Raw genomic sequence first — 24,298 nt, forward strand, 5'->3', positions numbered from 1 at the left:
GTCAAAGGCTCGTATTCAGAAACCCTGAAAGAAGGACGACAAAAAGAAGTTAAATATGTAGTGAAAAGCTTCTGACTGAAATTTTTTACATTTCAATAGCGTTAATTTTTTTTGAAAGTAGCATCAAATTTTTGCCAATGAAAATTTTTGCAATACAGAATTATGTTTTCTTTTTTTAGATCATTTATGACATTTAATAGGCCCATTATGCTTCAGAAATTCTATCAATTTTATTTCTCAAAAGTTCAATTTTTGCAAAAGGTATAATCATTTTGCTTTATCATTTTGTATGGAGTCAAAATACTACATTGTTTACATTTTTCTACCATCATAACACATTACTGCATGTTAAGTGCAACTTTAAATAATTTTTAATTATTTTTCTAAAGAATTAAAATAGAAAGAGGCATAACGTGCCTTTAACAATACTGTTTTATTTAAATCTTTGTCGTTGGTATTTGCAAATATAAAATCTTAATATTTTAATTTCCTAAATCAAATTCAATGATTTTGTACATAATTACTCTTTAAAACAACAACAAACAAACAAACAAAACAACCTTGTTTGATTGTGATGCTGGAATACCTAACGACTGAAGTGGTAAATCATTATACAGCTGTTATTAAAGTTACGAACTGGATCTAAGACTCGTTTAGTAAAGTGTATTTTACTTTATGCTTAACAATATTCAAGATGTGTTTTGCTACGTGGATTTTGATAGTTGTTTTAATCAAAATACTCAGACGTCAACGCTAACTTTATGCCATGGTTATTCATGACGCCATGAGGATATTTTTCTGTCATGTTTCATTTGAAATGTCTTCAGATATATAGATTTGGAATTCTATGTCAATCCCAAAATTTAAACAGTGTAATTATAACTTGTATATTAAAACTGTTATTTTTAATATTTCATAAACAAAACAATAAATACTAATAACTAAATGGCATTTGTTTAAAACACAAAATTTGAGCCGTGTCATGACAAAACCAACATAATGGGTTTGCGACCAGCATGGATCCAGACCAGCCTGCGCATCCGCGCAGTCTGATCAGGATCCCTGCTGTTCGTTTACAAACTCTATAACCAGTATAGAAACCGATAGCGAACAGCATGGATCCTGGTCAGACTGCGCGGATGCGCAGGCTGGTCTGGATCCATGCTGGTCGCAAACCCCATTATGTTGGTTTTGTCATGACACGGCTCAAATATTTATATAGGCCTATATCTAGACGCAAACGACAAATCATCCGAGGACTGGTATCCAGAATCATCGACGGTCACATTGACAAACACAGGAACAGTTATTTTCATGGATAAAAGGAAATTCAAGAAATGTCCAACTTAAAATCGTATGAATTCATTTTTAATGGCATAAGTACTGGTATACCGCGAGCTGAATACACTCTTAATAGTTCATACTACTTGTACCATTTCGGATACACTCCTTTGGAAATAAAAAATTCTGTTAAAATTAAACTTCTGGCTTAAATTCAAAGGGATCATGGCTATTCCTAAGCATCTGTTCTGTTTCAACATTTATTTCCTAAAATACTGTCAGTTTGCGTATATCATGCACTTAAATTAATATAGGACGAAATTAATTCAGAATCAATACTCCAAACTAAGTGGTATTCAGTATCATTTTATTGAGGACACCTCAATGTAGCCCCTCCTAATCTCACAGATTCTCAACTTTCTTTAGTTCACTCGACACTCACTTAATAACCTGAATACCACTTTACTGAAAGATGAGGACTGTCTTGACCGTTAGGCAATTATGTGGGATTTACTCAATGAGTGTAAGTGTAAGTATCGATTCTTAATACGGGACATAGTCTCCATATTCAACAAATTTAAGATTTACCCGACCAGCAGTTTATATAACAGGCACCCAAATATAAGCGAGCAATCCATTGCTAAAAGTCCCACCGTGACATCTTTAAAATAATCGTTTGATGTCCATCTCTCAAATGCTCCACAAAATGACAATTGGTGAAAGAAAATATAGAAAAGATATTCAAGTTTTTTTTCCTATAAATATATGATTTTGTTGTCATCCATACAACTAGATTAAAATACAATGTATCCCTTAATAATACACAAAAAATGACTTTTCTATTATTTATAGATGAGTAAGTTTCTTTTTTTACCTTACGACTCGAGAGACTTCCACTTTTATTTTGTGTACTTTAGAAGAAATTACTTACCGGCTCCTTTGTCAAAAGCGGTCTAGTAAATCACTTACCGACCGGTTAACAGGTCTGCAAATAGATACCGACCGGTTATTGTTCTATTGTTCTCTATACAATAGAAAATATGTGAAGTCGAGAAACTCGTGCATTACAGTACGTAAAAGAACGCTGAGTTGTGGGGGGAGGGGGGAGGATAATGACCACTTTGAATAGGAAAAAGGGTCGATATATATTTTAAAGATTAATCGAAATAAATTAGCGCATACGGCTGTAAGGATCCTCATAACTTATGTTTCAGGTTATTTGTGAGAAAAACGAACTGGCTACTGTTCTGGCGTTGAAGTTTTGTGTTTCGCCGATATTAATGAGAATAACAACGCACATTAAGCCTTTCTTAAAAGTTTGCTTTTCGGTATACCTAACACATTTGCCGAACTATATAGCTTCATAAGATACTAGTTTCCACAACTATGTCTGAATTTGCACAATCCTGCATTATTTTAACAATTCTGCATTATGGGATATATACGGCGATTATATTATTGGTGCATATCGAATCAAAGTCAACTTCTGCATCTTTCTTTCCCAAAATATTACTTTCAGTGAGAGTATAGTTCATCTTAAGTATAAGACCGTTTTTTCATTTTTTCCCAGTTATTTTTAAATTTCAATTTGGATTTTGTATACCAGTACCAAGAATACGACTTGCACTTCCATTCTAGATCGCGTGCTTACATGCGATCTTAGAACAGATGATGCTAATTAAGAATGCACGGAAAAAAATTATTCCAAACATGGATGAAATTCTAAGAACATTTAAAATCAGCCATCATAAAAAAACAACAAAACCAAACGCACATAACGGTGTAACTACATGTATTACTTATATTTATTCATAGAACCCTGTCTTTTACTTTCCTTTGAAAAAATCGTATACATGTATTTTAATTATATAAGAAATAGCCTGATCATCTATTTACCATGAAATTTATTATATATAGAGATAAAGTGTTCCGTTTTTATGATAAGAAAACATTTTTATCTTCCTCAAGATTTGTTTATATTATTAATATGTTATGTATTCATATATCAAAATAATGATCTTACCTTTCCCTACTCGACAAGTTCTGTTTTCATTTTCTGTGACTCAACTCAACAAGTACATCTGACCTTAGACCACAGCTGTTTTCTCTCGGCCAATCAGAGAAGTTTAAAAGTGTTTGATATATCCCACACATCACAGTAAAGTGTTTGATATAAACTATCATGTTTGTATTCAACTGAAAGGAAAAACCAGTTATGTGCACGCTTTATGCGGGGAAAATATTTATGTATATGGTAAAGTAAATAGTGTAATGCCCCTTTTAAAATCAAAGAACAGAAGGCGCTGAATTTGTTTGGGTATCAGAATGTCAGAAAGATGAAAGTTGTGAGATTATCAACCAATTTGTTTTTGTATTGTGCCACCAATGCTTTCCAGCGTTTTAATTGTAGTAAATTGGCTATAAGAATAATTGCAACGCTGATATTCATTCAATGTTTATTTAACTTAAACAATTTGAAAACAAAATGAGTTGCCTTTTTGGATTTGAACTCCAGCGACCTTTCCGCTTCCTAAGGGAGCGCACAAACACTCGGTCACGGTGAAAGTTATATGTTAACGGCCTGAAGAAAACCATATTATTCATAAATTAGGGGTTTTGTAACCCTTATTATTTCGACGCTAACTGTTGTTTAACACAGATGTAAATAACACATGGAGCTTACTATAAGCATGTATATCTATAAAGAATTAAACAATATAGGAAATATTCGACCATCCGGGAACTATTTTACTTGAAAGTTAATGCGCCTGTCATTTGACCATCTTTACGCAGTGATCTCCCCTGAATTTTTCGGCGTTAGTGTACATATAAAGGGAATTAACCGCTTCAAAAAAACGGACTACTTTCGGCATTTGCAATTAACAGCATCAGGGTCTGAAATTTCGCTACCATTATTTGTTTGGTCTGACGACCCAAACAAATAAAACACCGAACAGATAGCAATAGTCCTTTCACCAATTTATTTCGTCATTTCAATAGTTACTGTATTCGTAAATAAGAAAAAACAAGCAATAATAAAATGAAATGCGTTTGATAAAATGAAATGCGTTTATCAAAAACTACTTAAATCTATATATGTATTTTAATTTTACGACCCCTTTTGTGCTACTGTAATATTGTCAGGCACATTTTTTAATAATCTCATCCTAAATTATGCCCGGCTCACTCCTAATAGCAGACATTGTAGATTTATATTCATTTACTGGTTTGGGAAGAGGGGATTCCACTGGTGGGGAAAGGGGTGGAGTTTCTGAAAGGTTACTGGGCTGAAGTTGCAACGCTAAGGAAATGCTATGCTTTAAGGCTTCAGAGGGACGTTTGTTATACTTTTTAGTTTATGAATGAGGTAAAAAAAAACGTCAATGCAGGATGTATATAAATAAACAAATCTATACGTCAAGTAAAATATTATCAACTTCAGCCGGACAACCAATAAATATCCTGTCTCATAAAAATGTTTAAGCATTAAGGAAAACGTTTAATGAAAGTTACCTGCCCGTTTCTCCAACACGCCCACTTTTGATAAGCAGCCATCGCCCATGATTTCTGTCTTAAGAGTATTTTTCGGAAAGCAGTCTTGCTTCTTGACTTATTTATTCAAGCGCTGTGTACGGTGCTGTCATTAAATCATTTAAATGAGCAATCAACAGGAATAACAAACAAATCTCCCAAGTTGCGAAATTGTAATAATATCACATTCAAAAATGTTATTTTTTTCCCAATTTTCTTCTGAGTAGAAATTTATAATGGAATGTAAAATCTATCATTCATAAGATTGTGTATTCAGTGACTATATTCATGAAATAACATGAATTATGCCGTTTTCTCGTGCTTTTTATTGCCTACAAAAAGGCCAAATAAATTGAATAAGAAATATTTGGATATCCCTATGTAACAGTCGGAGAAGAAATCGTTTACGCACGTCTAATCTTCACCTTAAACAGAGAAAACTACCTGTGGTCTAAGTCAGATAGATCGCTCGTACCAGTTGGATGTGAGATTTATCAACTCGCTTCGCTCGTTGATAAATCTCACATCCAACTGGTACTCATGATCTATCCTATACTTATCACATAATGAAAAACCACTAAAATCACGAGAATATTCAAATAACACCTGATTTGTGAGCGAATGAATTACAAGAGCGTAGCGGATGGTATCTTTGCATGGCTTTGGAATGCTTTCTTAAACATGATAAAGTACATAAGTAATATGTTTCTTGTGAGTAATATTAACAAATACTGAGCTAAACACTGATGTATGGATAGAAAAACAAAAGAGCATGTAGGTAAGATAGTTACCGCACTCGGAATAGGTCTGCATAGTATTTACAGACCCGGTGGCCTTTTAAAAACCTCGATCGCTACGCTCTCTCGGTCTTCAAATCGCCACCCGGGTCTGTAAATACTATGCAGACCTATTCCTCGTACGGTAACTATTACGTAATCTGGCAAGACACCAGTGAAAATACAGAAAATATGTTTCACGGCTGTGAAAAAAAAATTTGGCACTGAAGATACTGAAAATGAAAATACGCATTTTATTTCATCAATATTTCATTGATATACAATCTATCATAAACTCAAATAGTACTTCACTGTTTAAACCCTGTTATACTCAAAGTCTCAAATAAACAGAACTATACTCAAGGGAGTCAATAAAAGGATGTTAAGGTTATAGTTAATTATCTCCCTTTCACTCGTCACATAATTATATCAGTTAATAATTATATTACATATTAAATATATTACCCGCTAGAAGATGCTATTCCTGTTAAGAATTCCAAGAATCAAGTCGTCAAAGTCTTAAGGCCCATACTAGCATTTATAGTTTTTTTCCGACGCAAAGAAATGAAGGCCAAATTAAACATGGCGAAAACATATTTTTAGCGTATTTTCCCCTAATTTCACGGCGTCTCAACGCCGCGATATTGTGATGGGTAGTTTTCGGTAGCATGGGCAAAAGTCACGTGACAAAATGCCTTTCGATTTCTACAGCCGACATTTTATTGTTTTTAGGTAATCATTGTACAGCCCATTTCCGTGAAAAGTTACATAGAAACAGTTTTTTTTTTCAAAACCATATAGAATCTAAACAGTATTTTTATCAACACACGAAATATCAGCGTTTTATATTAACACATTTCCGGACATCCTTTCGACATGCTTGAGAAATTCGCCTTGAATGGATTATGTATGGTGGCTGATTAACGCCATCCAAATATTTTCGCGTCTTCGCCTCAAAATGCGAAAACACGAAGGGACGACATATTTTGACTAATGTGTTCTCATGTCGGATCTATGTCTCTCTCTGGGAGTGAATCTTTTCACGTGTAAATGTCTTTGAACATTACATTCCTAAGTTTCTATATTTGCAATTAAGAACTTAAATTGTCTTCTTTTTTTAGCTCACCAGAGCCGAAGGCTTAGGGTGAGCTATTAGTAGCAAAGGGGGATACTCCGGCGTCCGTCGTCCGTCGTCATGCGTCAACAATCATCTTCTTCTCTAAAACTGCTGGGCAGATTTAACTAAAATTTGGTCTGTAGCATCCTTGTGATAGTCACACTTAAATTTGCTCATGTCATTTCAATTGGCCCCTTTTTAGGGTTCAGCAGAGCTAAAAATAGAAAAAACCTTTAAACATCTTCTACTACAGAACTAATGGATGGATGATCACCCAAACTTTGTCTGTAGCATCCTTAGGTAGTCTTTTATCAAGTTTGCTCATATTTAATTTGATTGGCCCCCTTTTAGGGGTCACTAGGGCTAAAAATAGAAAAACCTTTAAACATCTTCTTCTACAGAACCAATTGATGGATGATCACCAAACTTTGTCTGTAGCATTCTTGGGTAGTCTTTTATCAAGTTTGCTCATATTAATTTGATTGGCCCCTTGTAGGGGCTGCTATAGCTAAAAATAGAAATACCTTTAAACGTCTTCTTCTACAGAACTAATTGATGGATGATCACCAAACTTTGTCTGTAGCATCCTTAGGTAGTCTTTTATCAAGTTTGCTCATATTAATTTGATTGGCCCCTTTTAGAGGTCACTAGGGCTTAAAATAGAAAACCTTTAGACGTTTTCTTCTACAGAACCAATTGATGGATGATCACCACACTTTGTCTGTAGCATTCTTGGGTAGTCTTTTATCAAGTTTGCTCATATTAATTTGATTGGCCCCTTGTAGGGGCCGCTATAGCTAAAAATAGAAATACCTTTAAATGTCTTCTTCTACAGAACTAATAGATGGATGATCACAAAACTTTGTCAGTACCATTCTTGGGTAGTCTTTAATTAAGTTTGCTCGTATTTATTTGATTGGCCCCTTTTAGGGGTCTCTAGGGCTAAAAATAGAAAAACCTTTAGACATCTTTTTCTACAGAACTAATGGATGGATGATCACCAAACTTTGTCTGTAGCATTCTTAAGTAGTCTTTTATCAAGTTTGCTCATATAAATTTGATTGGCCCCTTGTAGGGGCCGCTAAATTAAGAATACCTTTAAACATCTGCTTCTACAGAACTCATAGATGAATGATCACCAAACTTTGTCTGTAGCCTTCTTTGGTAGTCTTTTATCAAGTTTGCTCATCTTAATTTGATTGGCCCCTTTTAGGGGTCTCTAGGGCTAAAAATAGAAAAACCTTTAGACATCTTCATCTGCAGAGCTAATTGATAGATGATCATTAAACTTTGTCCGTAGCATTCTTATGTAGTCTTTAATCAAGTTTGCTCATATTAATTTGATTTGTCCTGTTAAAGCTAAAGCCTAAATGCACTAGCATTTCTTTAAATTAAAGTTTAAAGATATTCTAAGCTCTAATTTTAATATAAAAAATATATTGACAATGGATACACAGTCTCCTTATAAATATAAATATGAAATATACGTGTTTTGACTTCACACAAAGTGGATATGTTATGTTTTAAACTCTTAACACTATTCGTGGTCACAGTATAAACATAATGATAGTGTCATTACAAAAACTTTTTTTTCTTTTTTTTTTTTATAGAAAAGACCATCTTTACATTGCCTGTAATAGCATATGCAGTTTCCTGTACATAGTTTATTCATTCTTTTATCCAAATAAGACATTTTCAGTAAGAATTTCATAAATTTCATTGGCTTGGGTCATGACCTGTTTATGATGTGTAAATATATTTCAGCTCTGGAATTCGGACTATTGCATCATTGTAAGGTCAGTTGTAGGTCATTAACCAGGAAAAAAATAGGCCTAAAGAAAACATAAAAATTTGTTTCTCCTGTACTTTACTATCAAAGATGAGTTTATCTGCTCAATTCTCTTATTGAATTTTGTAAAAAATTGTAATTTTTTTTTCATTTTTTTTGTTTGAATTAACAAGGGACAAGGGGTTTAATTTCTGTTCCTGAATTGAATTTTGATATGAACTGGCTTACTTTTGATATATTTGATATCGCTTTTGCCTACTTTTTTGTCTTTTATGTACAGACTTGAAATTTGGACTATGGGTGTAATTTGTGTAATTTTTGATGCTGAATTCAATTTTGATACCAGCTGACCTACTTTAGGTATTACTGACATCATTTGACCTACTGTCTTGTATTTTGACATTCAGATTTTAAATGTTGACCAGGTTTGTAAATTCTGATGCCGAAATGAATTTTGATATCAACTGACCTACTTTTGATATTTTTGATAATAATTTGACTTTCATTCTTGTGTTCTTGACATACAGACTTGAAATTTGGACTAGGGGTGTAATTTCTGATGCTGAATTGAATTTTGATATTAACTGGCCTACTTTTTCATATTTTTTACTATGTCTGACCTATTGTCTTTTTTTGAGGTACAGTTATGTTACCATACAGAATGTATAAAAAAATTTTTGTCCCAAACTGTGAGCTTCAAACATCTACACCTTACATGTTTTGCATGTGACATTTTGTGTTTTCATTCAAAAAAAGTTTGAAAAAAAATTGTCCAATCAAAATTAATCCTGCTCTAGTGGTCAGTTGTTCTGCATTTATTCTACATAGTCTCATAGGAACACACTTGCAACATACATATTTTAACAAATCCTTTCCAAAATATTAGGGCAAAATATTACAATTTTTATAGTGAATAATGAAATGATGGGTTAGATGAGTCATCTAGGGCCATCTTAGTGGTCCCATTGTTTATTATGAAGAAAAAAGGCTAAAACAATCAGTGTTGTGAAAGTATATTACTAAAGGGGCAAGTTAAAGTTGATCGAGCTGAACTGCCGAAAGAGCTGGACTTGCCTTTCAGCAAGTTCTTTTGAAAAATAATTTCCAACACTGAAAAGCAGTTGTTTCTGGTGAGCGACTCAGGGCCATCATGGCCCTCTTGTTTAATAATTTCATTTTTCTTGCGCAATTCTCTAAAATGAGACTTGGTTTTTCTATATGCGTTTCACAATTAACATTTACCATACCAGGTTGTAAAATAACTTAATTTGGTCCTTAAATCAGTTTTTACCACAACACCAAACTTCATTCAGAATTCATGTCACGTTATTGTGAGCAAAATTCTGAGTTTCCTTTAGATATGAGCAAGAAAATGTTTATTACCCCCCGCCGAAAAGACGGATATAGAATTAGTCTCCATCCGTCCGTCTGTCCTTCCGTCCGTCACTCTGCATTTTTGTCCGGAGCATATCTCAAAAAGTATCAATTTGAAACTTCATAGGTGGAAGTATCAACTTGAAACTTCATTTGTGGATAAATCATATTTAGGAAAAGTGCAGTGCACAAGAATGATAACTCTACGCTGCATATTTTTTTCATTGTTGCCCTTTGTTATTCTTCAAACTCAATTTTTGTCCACAGCATAACTCAAAAAGCCTTTGAGATATCAACATGAAACTTCATGTGGATAGATCTCACTCAGGAGGTGTGCAATGCAAGAGTGATAACTGTACCATTTCTAAATTTTTAGTTATTGCTCTTTGTTATTTTTCATACTTAATTTTTCACCTGAGTGGAGCATAAATTAACTAAAAAAACAAACTTTGAGACGTCAATGTAACCTTCATAGGTAGATAGATCTTTTTGAGGATGAATGTTGTGCGAAAGAATGATAACTCTAACCTTTATAATTTTTGAGTTATTGACATTTGTTATTTTCTGACTTTTTGTCCGGAGAATATCTAAACAAGAGGGCCATGATGGCCCTGAGGGTCGCTGACCTGTATATAGGCCCCACCCAACCCCCCCCCCCCCCCCAAAGTTGCAGGGCCAATTTAACCCAAGGGCTTTTATTTGCACAAACTTGGTAGACACCCATAAGAAGATGTTTCATGCTAAACATCTAAGCTCTAGCTCATTGGGCTTTTTAAAAGAAGATTTTTTTTAAGTTTTTACTATACACATATAGTTAAAAACAATGACACCCCTGGGGCCGGGCCAGTTTTGACCCCAGGGCTTTTATTTGAACAAACTTTGTAGACACTTACTAGAAGATGTTTCATGCTTAATATCTAAACTCTAGCTAATTGGGTTTTTTTCAAAGAAGATTTTAAGTTTTTGCTATACACATATAAAGAAAATCAATGACCCCCGGGGCGGGGCCAATTTTGACCCCAGGTCTTTTATTTGAACAAACTTTGTAGACACTCACTAAAAGATGTTTCATGCTTAATATCTAAACTCTAGCTATTTGGGTTTTTTTTCAAAGAAGATTTTTTAAGTTTTTGCTATACACATATAAGGAAAATCAATGACCCCCGGGGCGGTGCCAATTTTGACCCCAGGGCTTTTATTTGAACAAACTTGGTAGACACTTACTAGAACATGTTTGATGCTAAATATCTTAGCCATAGCTCTTTGAGTTCTTTAAAAGAAGATTTTTTAAGTTTTTACTATATGCATATAGGGAAAATCAATGACCCCCCGGGGCGGGGCCAATTTTGACCCCAGGGCTTTTATTTGAACAAACTTGGTAGACACTTATTAGAACATGTTTCATGCTAAATATCTTAGCTCTAGCTCTTTGGGTTCTTTAAAAGAAGATTTTTTAAGTTTTTACTATATGCGTATTGGGAAAATCAATGACCCCCCGGGGCGGGACCAATTTTGACCCCAGGGCTTTTATTTGAACAAACTTGGTAGACACTCACTAGAAGATGTTTCATGCCAAATATCTAAGCTCTAGCTCTTATGGTTTTTTAAAAGAAGATATTTAAAGTTTTTTCTTCCGGTTGCCATGGCAACCAGAGTTCTGCATGGAATTAAATTCTTTGAACAATTTTTAAAGGTGACCACCAAAGGAACATTCCTGTGAAGTTTGGATGAAATTGGCTTAGTGGTTTATGAGGAGATGTCATTTAAAGTAAAAGTTTACGGCCGGACGACGGACGCCGGACGGACGGACGACGGACGGACGGACGCCGGACGGACGCCGGACGAAAAGCGATCACAAAAGCTCACCCTGTCACTTTGTGGCAGGTGAGCTAAAAAGTGGTAGAGGTAACAACTTGAAACTTCATAGGTGGATAGCTCTTTTTGATGAGAAGTGCAGCACACTAGAATGATAACTAACCGTGCATTATTTTTCAGTTATTGCCCTTTGTTATTTTTCATACTTAATTTTGTCCAGGGTATAACTACAAAAGCCTTTGAGATATCTACATGAACCTTCAAAGGTGGACAGATCTCATGCAAAAGAGTGATAACGCTACCCTTCATAATTTTTAGTTACTGCCCTTTATTATTTTTCAAACTAATTTTTTCACCTCAGTGGAGCATATCTCTGAAAAAGTCTTTGAAATGTCAACATGAAACTTCATAGGTGGATAGATCTTTTTGAGGAGGAATGTTGTGCGCAAGAATGATAACTCTATCCTTTATAATGTTTGAGTTATTGCCATTTGTTATTTTTCAAACTTTTTGTCCGGAGCTTATCTAAAAAAAATGTTAGAGGTAACAACTTGAAACTTCATAGGTGGATAGATCTTATTGGGGAGCATTGCAGCACACTAGAATGATAACATACCGTGCATTGTTTTTTCAGTTATTGCACCCTGTTATTTTCAATACTTTATTTTTGTCCAGGGTATAACTACAAAAGCATTTGAGATTTCAACATGAAACTTCATAGGTGGATAGATCTTACTCAGGAGGTATGCAGTGCAAAAGAGTGATAACTCTACCCTTCATAATTTTTGAGTTATTGCCCTTTGTTATTTTCCATACTAAATTTTTCACCTGAGTGGAGCATATCTCTGAAAAAGTCTTTGAAATGTCAACATGAAACTTTATAGGTGGATAGATCTTATTGGGGAGGAATGTTGTGCGCAAGAATAATACCCTTTATATTTTGTTAGTTATTGCCATTAAATTTGTTATTTTTCATACTTTTTGTCCGGAGCTTATCTCAATTATTATTAATTGAGCCTTGATTTTAAACTAAATGTGTCTGTATTTCTTACCATCCTTTACTGGTTTTAGATTATCATTATTGTTTAATAGGTTTACTTAATTAATGTTGTTCATTATGTCTTATATATATATATATGATTATGTTTTATCGGATTTATGTAAAGCACTCTTGAACATTTATTATTTATGAAAAGAGTGCTATAGAAATGTGGTATATAATAATAATAATAATAATAATAATAATAATAATAATAATAATAATAATCTCAAAAAGGTGTTAGAGGTATCAACTTGAAACTTATTAGGTGGATAGATCTCATTGAGGAGGAGTGCAGCACACAAGACATTTAACCTACCGTGCATTATTTTTCAGTTATTGCCCTTTGTTATTTTTCATACTTTTTGTCCAGAGCATAACTACAAAGGCCTTTGAGATATCAACATGAACCTTCATAGGTGGATAAATCTCACTCGAGAGGTATGCAGTACACAAGAATGATAATTATTCTGCTCTACTGCATATAAATATGGCTCTTGTAACAAGTTACATGATTATGATATTTTAAAACCTTCTGAACAAGTTAACATGTCAATTCAAAACAATTCTATTTGGAGATACCTTATAAATATATTTAACTGGTTTTTTTTGTTGTTTTTTTGTGTGTGGGGGTTGGTTTTTTGTTTTTTTGTTTTGTTTTTCGCCGTGACAATCATATTGCTGCATTTCCCAGCAATTTTTTACTTGTTTTATGTATTCATGGCTAAGAAAAAGGTAATGATGAACGAACAAAAGTCTGAATACTGTTTTAATAGCTAATATCTTTTGAGACACTTCGTTTTATGTAAATATTTATTCAAATTTCACGATACAATGTTTGTAAAATGTGTAACTTTAAATGTTATAATTCTGTTACTTATGAATTGTGGTACGATATTAATATATTTTACCTCTATGCATGTCATGAAGCAGCTCGACCACTGCCTCTGCATTCTGAGCCATTTCAATATAAAGTTGCAGCCAGTAAATGGCAATTATCATTTATTGAATTTTCCCGCAAATATTTCTGTTTTTAACAAGAAGGTAGTACCCTTGAAAAACTACATGATACTTAATTCATCCGTACTAAACAGTGGTGGACCGTACAAGTCCGTACCGTTTCGTGTTGCAACGCAATAAACCGTATAAGACCGTGCTAATCCTGCCTCTCCGTAATACAACGTATTACGATCGTGGCTTTCCGTGACAATTCCGTATCAATCCGTATTAAAACCGTAGCTTATACGTAGGGTAACCGTACAAATACGTAGTATTCCGTACCAAACCGTGGAAATCCTTGACAAGTTGGTCAAATCAGTACGGACTAGTACGGTTTTCGTACGGACCAGTACGTATCAATACGGTTAAATACGGACTAGTATGGATACGCTACGGTTGATTTTTCCGTAGCAAATTTTTGTGCATGTTCAAAAATTGTCAATGATCGCTACGGATATACGAGGACTACTACGATTGATTACGGTTACAATACGGAGAGCTACTAACCAGTACGAATAGCTACGGACGATGCCGGAATTAATCCGTGGCTCTTCCGTGGGCGTATTCCGTGAATATGTGACCGGGGTATAAGAACATGAATAACCAGTGGCAAGAAATTTATATATATACATATATGTGTATTCAGGAAATGTAATTTTCCGATAAATAGAAGTGGCTAGTAACTATAAATACGCATCCGTGTATCAGAAGATTGGAAGGAAGGGTGGTCCTGACTATCCCTAAGAATTTGCATGTAATGTATTGTCATGTAACATCAAGCTTAATCTAGATATTAAAATACATTTTGATAGTGAAAAATCGTGCATGCATTCCAGTCATAATCCCTCTGAATAAAAACTAGTCAAATGCCAAACCTCTCTGGAATATGCATTACAACATGTACCATGCATACGTATATTGTCAGGAAATTCCTATAAATACGTGTATTGCATGTGTCTTGAAATGGGCCTTAAAGAAGTTTAAAGCAGGGGACTGGTAATTAATTATCAGAACGTGTGTGGCTGGGGACTGTTTTATCATAAAAACCTGTGAAACAGGGGACTGGTAATTTAACCATAGAACTTGTGTAGCTGGGGACTGGTAATTTACCATAGAAACATTTTGGGAACTGGTAATTTTACCATAAAAAACGTGTGTAGCTGGAAACTGGCAGTTAACCATAAAACGTCTGCAGTTGGGGATTGGTAGTTTACCATAAAAACGTTTGCAGCTAGGGATTGGTAACTTTCTTCGTGCATGTTTTAACAAATATATATTTATTGATGCATCTTTTCCCAAGTTGTTTCATTTTTTTTAAATATTCAATGGTGTAGGGTTATGATTCATTATCAACGAAAATTGATTTGCTTTGACCATTTAAGGTAATCTATCAGGATCTTTGGTAGATTTAAGTTGAAAGACATCACAATTCGAATAACTAACGGTATTGTGTATAATCAGACGCACAGTTCTAAGCGCAGAAACGCCGTGCTCAATACTGGCGGCATATGCATGTCATTAACCTATTATTATATGGTTTGATATATTTATATATAATTAACACTAGATGTAAGCTCTGTGATCGTTCATCATTTGTAAACCATGAATTTGTTTGATTATATGTCAAGTTTAAACTGAACATCCGCTCAATAGGGAGTGACTAGATGTGAATCTAAGATGGGAAAACATTCATTTCATCATTTGACATAAAGCAAATGACAGGCAGCTTAGAAGGGTAGCATTCAACATTCGATCTTAATGACAAGCGGTGATTAAGCTGACTAAACATTCGATCTTAATTAATTGATTGATAAGCGGAGATGTTATGCTTACTCGATAATCAGCAAAAAAGAACTTTATTAAAACATAATAATATTAATCCTTCTAATTATCATCTTTTCAAATAAAACAAGATTATTGTATACAATTCGATTGTTGGTGTTGAAATTTTGATAAGCTTTGCTTCTATATACAATATATATATACTTCAAATATGAAATTGAATAATTTACCACCGTATTTACGATTTTTCGTCTATGCTTGCAGCTCAACATTTAGTCAATATTGAATGTCGAGCTGAGATATGAAGCCGGCACGACATTCTTCAAACTCAACATTTGGTAAATATTGCATATATAGGTGTGAAATAAAGCTGACTCAACGTTAACCTCAACATTTAATTAAAGTTGAATTTCTTGGCGAGATATGAAGCTGGTTCAATATTCAGCTCAATATTTGTTCAATATTGAATTTTGAGCCGAGATGTGAAGCTGGCTCGACATTTAGCCCAAAATTTGGTCAATATTAAATGCCGAGTCGAGATTTGAAGCTAGCTCGACATAAAGCTCAACAATTAAATGAGCCGCGTCACGACAAAACCAACATAATGGGTTTGCGACCAGCATGGATCCAGACCAGCCTGCGCATCCGCGCAGTCTGATCAGGATCCATGCTGTTCGCTTACCAACTCTATTACAAGTAGAGAAACTGATAGCGAACAGCATGGATCCTGATCAGAGTGCGCGGATGCAAACGCACTATGTTGGTTTTGTCGTGAAGCGGCTCAAATGTCTTTATCGAATGAAGATTCAGGATGATAAGCTTGTTTAACATTCATCTCAACCTGGATTTTTATGTCACCAGTTACTTGATTATCTGAACTAATTATCTGAAAAAAGTGATACAAATTTGATTTTCATTCTTTGTGTGGGTTAACAAGTTACTAGTAACACTTGCAAACGGGAATCTTTTTCTTAAAACAGTCAGAACTTTTGCCGCATGTCTCGTTTTTATTGTCAATGTTAGATTGTATATAGGCACACCTGTCCTTGCCCGAAACTTGAATCACATTTGAGGCATGTATGTGTTGCCAGCAACTTATATTGTTACCAGTACGCTCCGCTTGACACCATTCTCCAATCCAGTATCCGGGACCTGAAATAATAATTATGATAAACACGCTGTTATTCTTATACTAATATTTCTAAGAACCAAGACATGTGTGCCCCTAATCTCATCGGACCACATGCAAAATCACGCCGTTACTACTGGCCCTATTTTGTGATTGTGAGACAATTCCGTCCTATTTTCTTAGGGCTGACACGACTGGAAAGAAATTTATATTATCAATTTTAAGTGCCTTTACTGTTAAAATATCTTTTATTATTTCTTTTATTTAGATATATGATACAAACATAAATTGAATGAACAAAATTGACACTGAATTAAAATAATAAAGATCTTTAAAATAAGAAGAATTGCTTCAAATTGTTTACATTAGATACAAGTACATGTATGTATATTAGGAAAATACTCGAAAATACTATCGGTTTGACAGGTATTACTGCCCTTGATAACAAGTATTATGACACACGTTTTCAAGTAGGTTACCTCCCTTTACATCTTATATTGAAATGATAGGATTATTTAAAAAAAAAACTTATGAAAGGACGTGTACCTTCATTTTGGAAGCTTTTACATTCACCCGAGGTTCGAAATAACATCTTTAACTTCACAATTCGGTGACAAAATTCCTGAAAATGCAGTATATACATTTTATAGTGTGAAACTAACAGCGAATCTTGTACGTGGTGGTATTTTGGTTTGTTTGTTTTGGTTATGTTGTTTGTTGTTTTTTTTATTGAACTTACTGATATTTTATAGTTATGGAATTAATATTACCATGGGTATACTGCATAAAAAAGAGAGAAAACAGGAAATCTAAACCTTAGCCTACTGGAATCCAAAGTAATGAGCATTTGCCACCGATAAAAAGGAATCCGCCAAAACTGCACATCCGTGCTTTGTAACCATAAAATGAAACGATGCAATCTAAGAAACTTTTGTATCGTTAACAAAGCAAAGTGCGATCATAAATCAAAACAGTGTTCTCCGAAAGTGAAGATATGTATCATATTCTGTGATGTAATAAAATTGACACTCTGCTATATGAAAATAGATAACTGTTTTATCTATAACTAAAATGATCCATCAATTGAAAATAGATAGATTGAAAAATTCGTTAATTATCATGTATAAAAAATGAGAGAAAAACGTTATCATGTAGTGAAAACTGAGATAAACAAAAAATATAAAACATTTATAATTAGTTAAAATATAATGCCTTGATCTATATACATGTTAAATGTATTAAATATATCCAATACCATGGCATCAACGAATGAGACTCCGTCTTCATAAATAATATACTTTTGGTCATCAATGATTTTCTTGCTAATCTTTGAACACTCCGCCGCAAACGACTTTCTTTGATCTGAAAAAAATTAAATTTAAATTATGTTAGTAATGTGTATATCCCGCAACGCAGGAACGTGAAAATAATGTAAAAATCATGCAAAAGTAAAACTGTAAATCAATAATCGAAACGAGCAACACAGTGAGTGAACGAAAACAACAACAACGTTTTATAATTTCTAATTCAACTTAAGTAATCATTGTTAACTATAGTAGCTGGTTTGTGCCAAACGAAAATTTAAGAATTAACAAGTTAATGGCGGGGTGGGGCGAAACGAAAAGTCGCTTTTTAGCGAGGGCGCGGGCGAAATTTAATAGATGAAACAGCGGTGGCTCGGAGCGAAAACACGCTTATTAGCACCCTTGATAATAAGCGTGTTTTCGCCTTTTGGCCCCCGCCATTAAACTTTTTAATTCTCGGCTTTTAGGCGAAAATACGGTAATTAGAGGGGGCGCGGGGCAAAGTGTTATATATTATGGCGGGAACGTGCAGCGAAAACACAAATGGCACAAATCAGCAACCATACCACCTGCATTTTTCCTTGAACCGAAAGTGTTATTATGCAATAAAATCACTGTTGACGTTCTATATTTAGACATATGACGTAATCATTAGATGCTGCGTGCACGCGGCGTCTCGTAGATATGCATTTGTCCATATAGCAATGGGGAAATTTTAGACTTGATTTTGTTTATTTTTTTAATTAGCAAAATCACACGTTTCTCAAATTTTCTAATAAAAATAGCTTTTCTCATGTACAACAAGTTGTAGAGCTTATAAGGGATTAGAATAAACGTTTAACTGAAGTGATAGTGCCATGTTTGAATATCATATTTTTTTAACCATTATCTAATTTTATCTACTTAATAAATAATGTGCCAATGAGCCAGTCTATAGTCGATCGTTACGACTGAGGCAGTGTCACTCACTTCATTTGCTCCGCCTCTGTTGAAGTTCGGCTCCGCCTTAAATTGTCGCCAAATTTAATGTGCTGCTCCGTATGCTAGCATTTTAGGGGCCTCCATGGCCGAGTGGTTAAGGTCGTTGACATGAGATCACAGGTCCCTCACCGCTGTAGGTTCGATCCTCACTCGGGTCGAAATCTTTCATGTGAGGAAGCCATCGAGCTGGCTTACGGAAGGTCGGTACGTGGTTCTACCCGGGTGCCCGCTCGTGCCTGAAATAATGCCCGAAGGGGCACCTGGGGTCTTCCTCCACCAATAAAGCTGGAAAAAATCGACGAAAAAATCTAGGATGGCCCGACTTGAGTGTACGGTCGCCCATATGGACTTTCCGGCGGCGACCTTAAATAAACGCATTAAAAAAAAGCTAGCATTTAGTCTTAGTTGACGGGCTAAAGGGATCAATATCACGAATCATTAAATTACAAATTACAAAGCCTAAATCGCGCCCACTATCTATCAGAGGCCGTTCTCCCTCAACCTCTAAGAAAGTACGCCAAACTCTGTGCATCGGTTACGCTACGGCCAATAAGAGGAGACCACTGCAGAACAGTTCGTTCTCAAAATCATTCGAACATAATGCACTTCGCACCAATATTTAAATGGACATATTCTCGGCACATATTGTCTAGAATTTATTTTAAGTGTACCAATCATTTCAATTTTACTTGTTCTCCAATTTATTTTGCTTCGACCAGACGTTTCAATCTTTGTCGCAACAGACAAACATTTCAAAATTTCAGACATGGCATTACTTTGTGAATTTATGCATTAGGTTCTACATTTTCACAAATATATGCAACTTTATTATGCAAAAATATGCAACATATGCAACTTTATCACACACCCGTGCCGATTTTGCGACTCCGTAAATATGGTATTGCACGGCCGTGCATATATTTTGACGTGACGTCATTAGCGTTATACAAACATAGTGTAAAGACGCGCTAAATGTTAGCGTTATACTATAGGCGCGTCAATGAAAAATGACTCTTATTTCACTTTAAACGGTCATTATTTTGGGTATATGATAAATAGAATATAAAATTCGTGTAAGTTCATTACTGAATTTATTGCACTCGTTGAATAAAATAATATTATGCTCGGCAGAGGCTCGCATAATATAATTTTATTCAACTCGTGCAATAAATTCAGTATTGAACTTACACTCATTCAATATCCTCTATTTATTATGAAACAATTTATTTTGCTTCGACCAGACGTTTCAATCTTTGTCGCAACAGACAAACATTTCAAAATTTCAGACGTGGCATTACTTTGTGAATTTATGCATTAGGTTCTACATTTTCACAAATATATGCAACTTTATTATGCAAAAATATGCAACATATGCAACTTTATTATGAAACAACGAGCACATACCAAGAATATTGAGGAATCAAAGCACTGAGTGTTGTATGCGGTAAGCCCGAGAATTGTAAAGCGTAGGTAGTCAGACTATTCTCCTTACCAGTTCCTGTCTTGACATTTCTATTTTGGGGGAGAACTGTCTGCGTATGTACAGACTATTCTTCTCCATTTTTATTGTTTTCAATAGATTAATATTGATTTCAACATTTCAAGAAATAAACAATTGACACAATGGAATAACAAATATAGAGAACGATTTTCAATGCTGATTGACTGTTCACATCATCTGGCGGCGTCTTTGATGTGCTACATCAACATTTAACTTGTAATACATTTGACATAACCACTAAAATTGCGACCCGCTGAAGATACGTACGGAAAAGAACCAGTCGCAGTTTAGCTTAATATCAGGTACAGCAACATTTATTTCTTGATGTCGTGTTAGAATCGAAATAATATATCCAAATCGGTTATTTTATCGCTCAATAACATCACTGTTTGTCGTTGAGTACGCATCACTATATCGCTCGGGTTACGCCCTCGTGTTATAATTCCTCACATCCGAACTCCAAACAGTGATATTATTGAGCGATAAAATCACTGTTTGGGATAATAAAAGGCATTTTCATTGCCAAAACCGTGTCAGTCACAACGTTCTAGACATATCGTTTCAAAAATCATCAATCGCCCAATTCATATAATTAAGTCACATCGTCCAAGCAGGAGTCATATCGTCGACATTGCCTAATACAATGTATGCTTCGATCACATTATCCATTATAAACGTCATACAAATAGTCCAATACATTTACTTAATACCTGTCAGATACATTATACAATACCCGTGAGATAGAAATAGCCCATATTAGACACGGCGGTAATAGTTAACAGTCCTCATGGTAAAATTTGCATATGAAACATTGCATATTTTACCACGAGGACTATTAATTTAAGAAACAAATATTGTGAAAAACTGAAACACAAACTTTATACAAACAGCAAAAATAAGCAAAAATATATATATAATTCAAAGTAATACTTACCTTCATCTTTTATATCTATGATATTAGGTCTACTGCAATCTTTTAGGCTTTCCACAATTTTACAAGAAGTGTCTTCAGTTGTATTCCTTGATGAATTCATCTGAAACTGATATATTGCAAAACATAATTAGGGTTATTGTTCCCTGCGGGCCGGAGCCCGCAGGGTATTGGTACGTGGCATGGAGGAGCACGTGACCTGTTTTTGGTACATAGAGGAGCATGTGATCTGTAAACCGTACATGATTGATTAATTGACCTTTTCGAAAACCTAGTTAATACTGTTTGTCGGTACATTACGGATTTACCTCTATGGGAATTAGTCCGAATTACATCTTATTAAGAAAATAACACTATTACGTGATATTTCTATTTTTCTATTTCTGTTTTACCGTTTAAGGTGGAAAAACTTTAATAATGTGTTTGAAAATTTTACAAACAATAATTAACTTGTTTATAATGAAAATCTACAGAATTAAAATATTCGTAGTGGCATCTGTCATAATAAATAGAGATATTTTCCGCTTGCTTTATTTATTTTTGCACGGAATTATTCATACAATGGTATATAATCATTTTCTTAAAAAGAAATAATTGTTGTATTTTCGACCTTCTCCTGTCTTCAACGGGCACCAGTCTCCAAAGCCATTCTTCTATTGATCGATTATTGTCACAAACGTTTATTTTTTATTTATATTTTTGTGTGTTCATAATAACAATAAACTTTTCATCTGAAAAGGTGTGGACTGGATTACCAGTGGTCTCAATAGTGATAAAACAATGAATTGGGACTGAATGAAACTGATGTCTTAAAAGTGGATAACTGAGGCAGTCTTCATTGTGGATCATGTTACCATTAACATTAAATTGTAACAGAAAATTCCGTTCTTTTAAAAAAAATGTTCTTAATAGAGGAATGGTCTGAATTCCGGGTGTGTGTGTGTGTGGGGGGGGGGGGGGGGGGGGTAAGTAGGAGTTGTCTGTTAAGTCGGGATCGATTGTTTGTTTAAAGTTACTTTTATCTTTAAGTAAATAAGCAAAATAAAGAAAAGAAACATTGGGAAACTATACGTACTGCATCAAGATAATTATATACAAAATAACCGCCTATCACAAGTCCTGCGCCGACCACGATACCTAAAAGAGTAACCGCAGCAGTTTTCAATCTAGGCCACCCTTGAATTTCATGTCGAACCGATGCAGGTATGGTCGATATTCTTTGCACTATTTTCTGACCTCTACGTTTACGTCTTGGAATTGGTGGGGTAACAGATTCTCTTTCCTTTTTTATCATGTCCCCATTTGCATAAAGTACACTGTGTTGAGATCGTGAATTTAGATAGTGCTGATCGTTCTTCATTTGTTTCGTTTTCATCACTGACGTAATTCTTAAATCCACAGCATTGTCATAGAAAGGTGCATCCTGGGTACTATTGGCAACTTTTGACAAATGGGTGTAATCACCATATCGATCACTTTGTACACTTCCTAAATTTTCGAAGTCAGTCTCACAGAATGTCGAATCCGAAATAAAAGAAACACAATTGTCAACGTCAGATCTAGAATATGAGTTTTTGTCTAAATCAAACCCAACACTTGCACATGTATTGGCATAAAGAGGATTAGCCATTGTTATATATTAGATCTAGACTTTCTCGAAAAAATACCAATCTAAACCAACTTTTAATTAAATTTATTAAAATGGCTTTCAATTGTTCTTAAAACCATATTGATAAACAAGTTTCTTCTAGAGGCATATCTGTTTTGATGCGTAATCATACATTAGATCGGAAATTCCCAGTTAAAGTGAATGACATATACTTCCCGCCCGGAAATTATGAAGCATGGTTTATAAAAGTGGATCTTATGAGTACATTTACATTGTCTTTTTGTCTGTTCTTAATCATAATGACAGTGATAAAACTGAAATTTAACATTGATACCGTTACCTTTACATGTACCAGCTTCAAAGGGTGCATGGTCTTCAATTTTGCACGTGGTACAGAAAACACGTCTGCTGCCCTGGGTGTGATATTGGCCTTTGACATACTGACCTAGTCCAAGCGCGATACGTTAATAATTTTATCGTTATCCTGAAATGAACGATATGCCCTATACAATATTTAGACATTCCACTATCTCTAGTGACCTTGAATTAGCACATATGGACCTTAGTAATGCGTACTATATGGTCATAGGGATCTGAATTGTGCGCGAATCCCCGTCATTAGCCCCGCCTTGAAAATTCGAGCATTAGTGTCGAGTTATATTTGAATAACTTCGTGCACGTAGAAGTGTACTCAAGAGAAAATATATAAAGCTATATAAATAAGTTTAATTCCGTTCCTTGAGCACAGTCATGTAGTCATACTTGAAAATGAAATTATAAACATGCAGCACTGTATGTATACGGAAATACAGTATATATAACAGTAATAGAACAATGAATAAAACATTTGTATTAAAGAAAAAAAAAACAAACAATTAAAATAAAACAAAGGGGGCGAGATACTGAACGAAAGTTAAAAGAAAGGGTCATTGAGGGTTTACTTAATATACTAACACATTGAATTTCTCTTTTTTGTTATATGATGGCGTGGTTAACATTCATTTCAACCCTGAGTTGGTTACTGTTTTAACCAATTTTTAGAGTATTTAGTGTCTATAATAATGTTTGAAGTTTAGTTTCAGATGCGGTGGTAATGAATATGAAAAACAAGATCAACAAGGAAGGGTGGCATTCAATAAACGCATCCCAACAACATGTAGGGCCACCGAGGACAAAACCATAAGAAATAGTCCTTGATATTCTTCATGATGCAATCTATACTTAAGATTTACACTACATGTACATAATTAGTCACTACATATCGTTTGAAATCATAGAATACATGTATATATGTATTTCACTATATAGCAACCGTAATGAACTGTAATGACTTAAAATTA

The 24,298-nt window shown here is 34.5% G+C and overlaps 1 protein-coding gene across 1 annotated transcript; it reads right to left on the reverse strand.

The window, feature by feature from the left end:
• Positions 1-14,335: 14,335 nt before the first annotated feature.
• On the reverse strand, positions 14,336-23,244 carry LOC132739080 (uncharacterized). Its single transcript, XM_060726731.1, has 5 exons — positions 22,425-23,244; positions 21,353-21,458; positions 17,888-17,994; positions 17,179-17,254; positions 14,336-16,655 (listed from the first exon to the last, which is right to left on the reverse strand). Exons 1-5 carry the CDS (start codon positions 22,977-22,979, stop codon positions 16,444-16,446), a joined length of 1,056 nt encoding a protein of 351 aa, XP_060582714.1. The 5' UTR covers positions 22,980-23,244; the 3' UTR covers positions 14,336-16,443.
• Positions 23,245-24,298: the final 1,054 nt, after the last annotated feature.

The sequence above is a fragment of the Ruditapes philippinarum genome, unplaced genomic scaffold (assembly GCF_026571515.1).
Source record: "Ruditapes philippinarum isolate M1 unplaced genomic scaffold, ASM2657151v2 ctg2990_1_1_1_1, whole genome shotgun sequence".
Taxonomy (NCBI): Eukaryota; Metazoa; Mollusca; class Bivalvia; order Venerida; family Veneridae; genus Ruditapes; species Ruditapes philippinarum.

Excerpts from the sequence above, each read along its gene's own strand:
- LOC132739080 (XM_060726731.1), bottom strand. The coding sequence starts at position 22,979 with ATGGCTAATCCTCTTTATGCCAATACATGTGCAAGTGTTGGGTTTGAT. Across the intron at positions 21,459-22,424 it reads TATATAATTATCTTGATGCA|TTTCAGATGAATTCATCAAG; the intron begins GTACGTATAGTT and ends GCAATATATCAG. Across the intron at positions 16,656-17,178 it reads TAAAAGCTTCCAAAATGAAG|GTCCCGGATACTGGATTGGA; the intron begins GTACACGTCCTT and ends TTATTATTTCAG.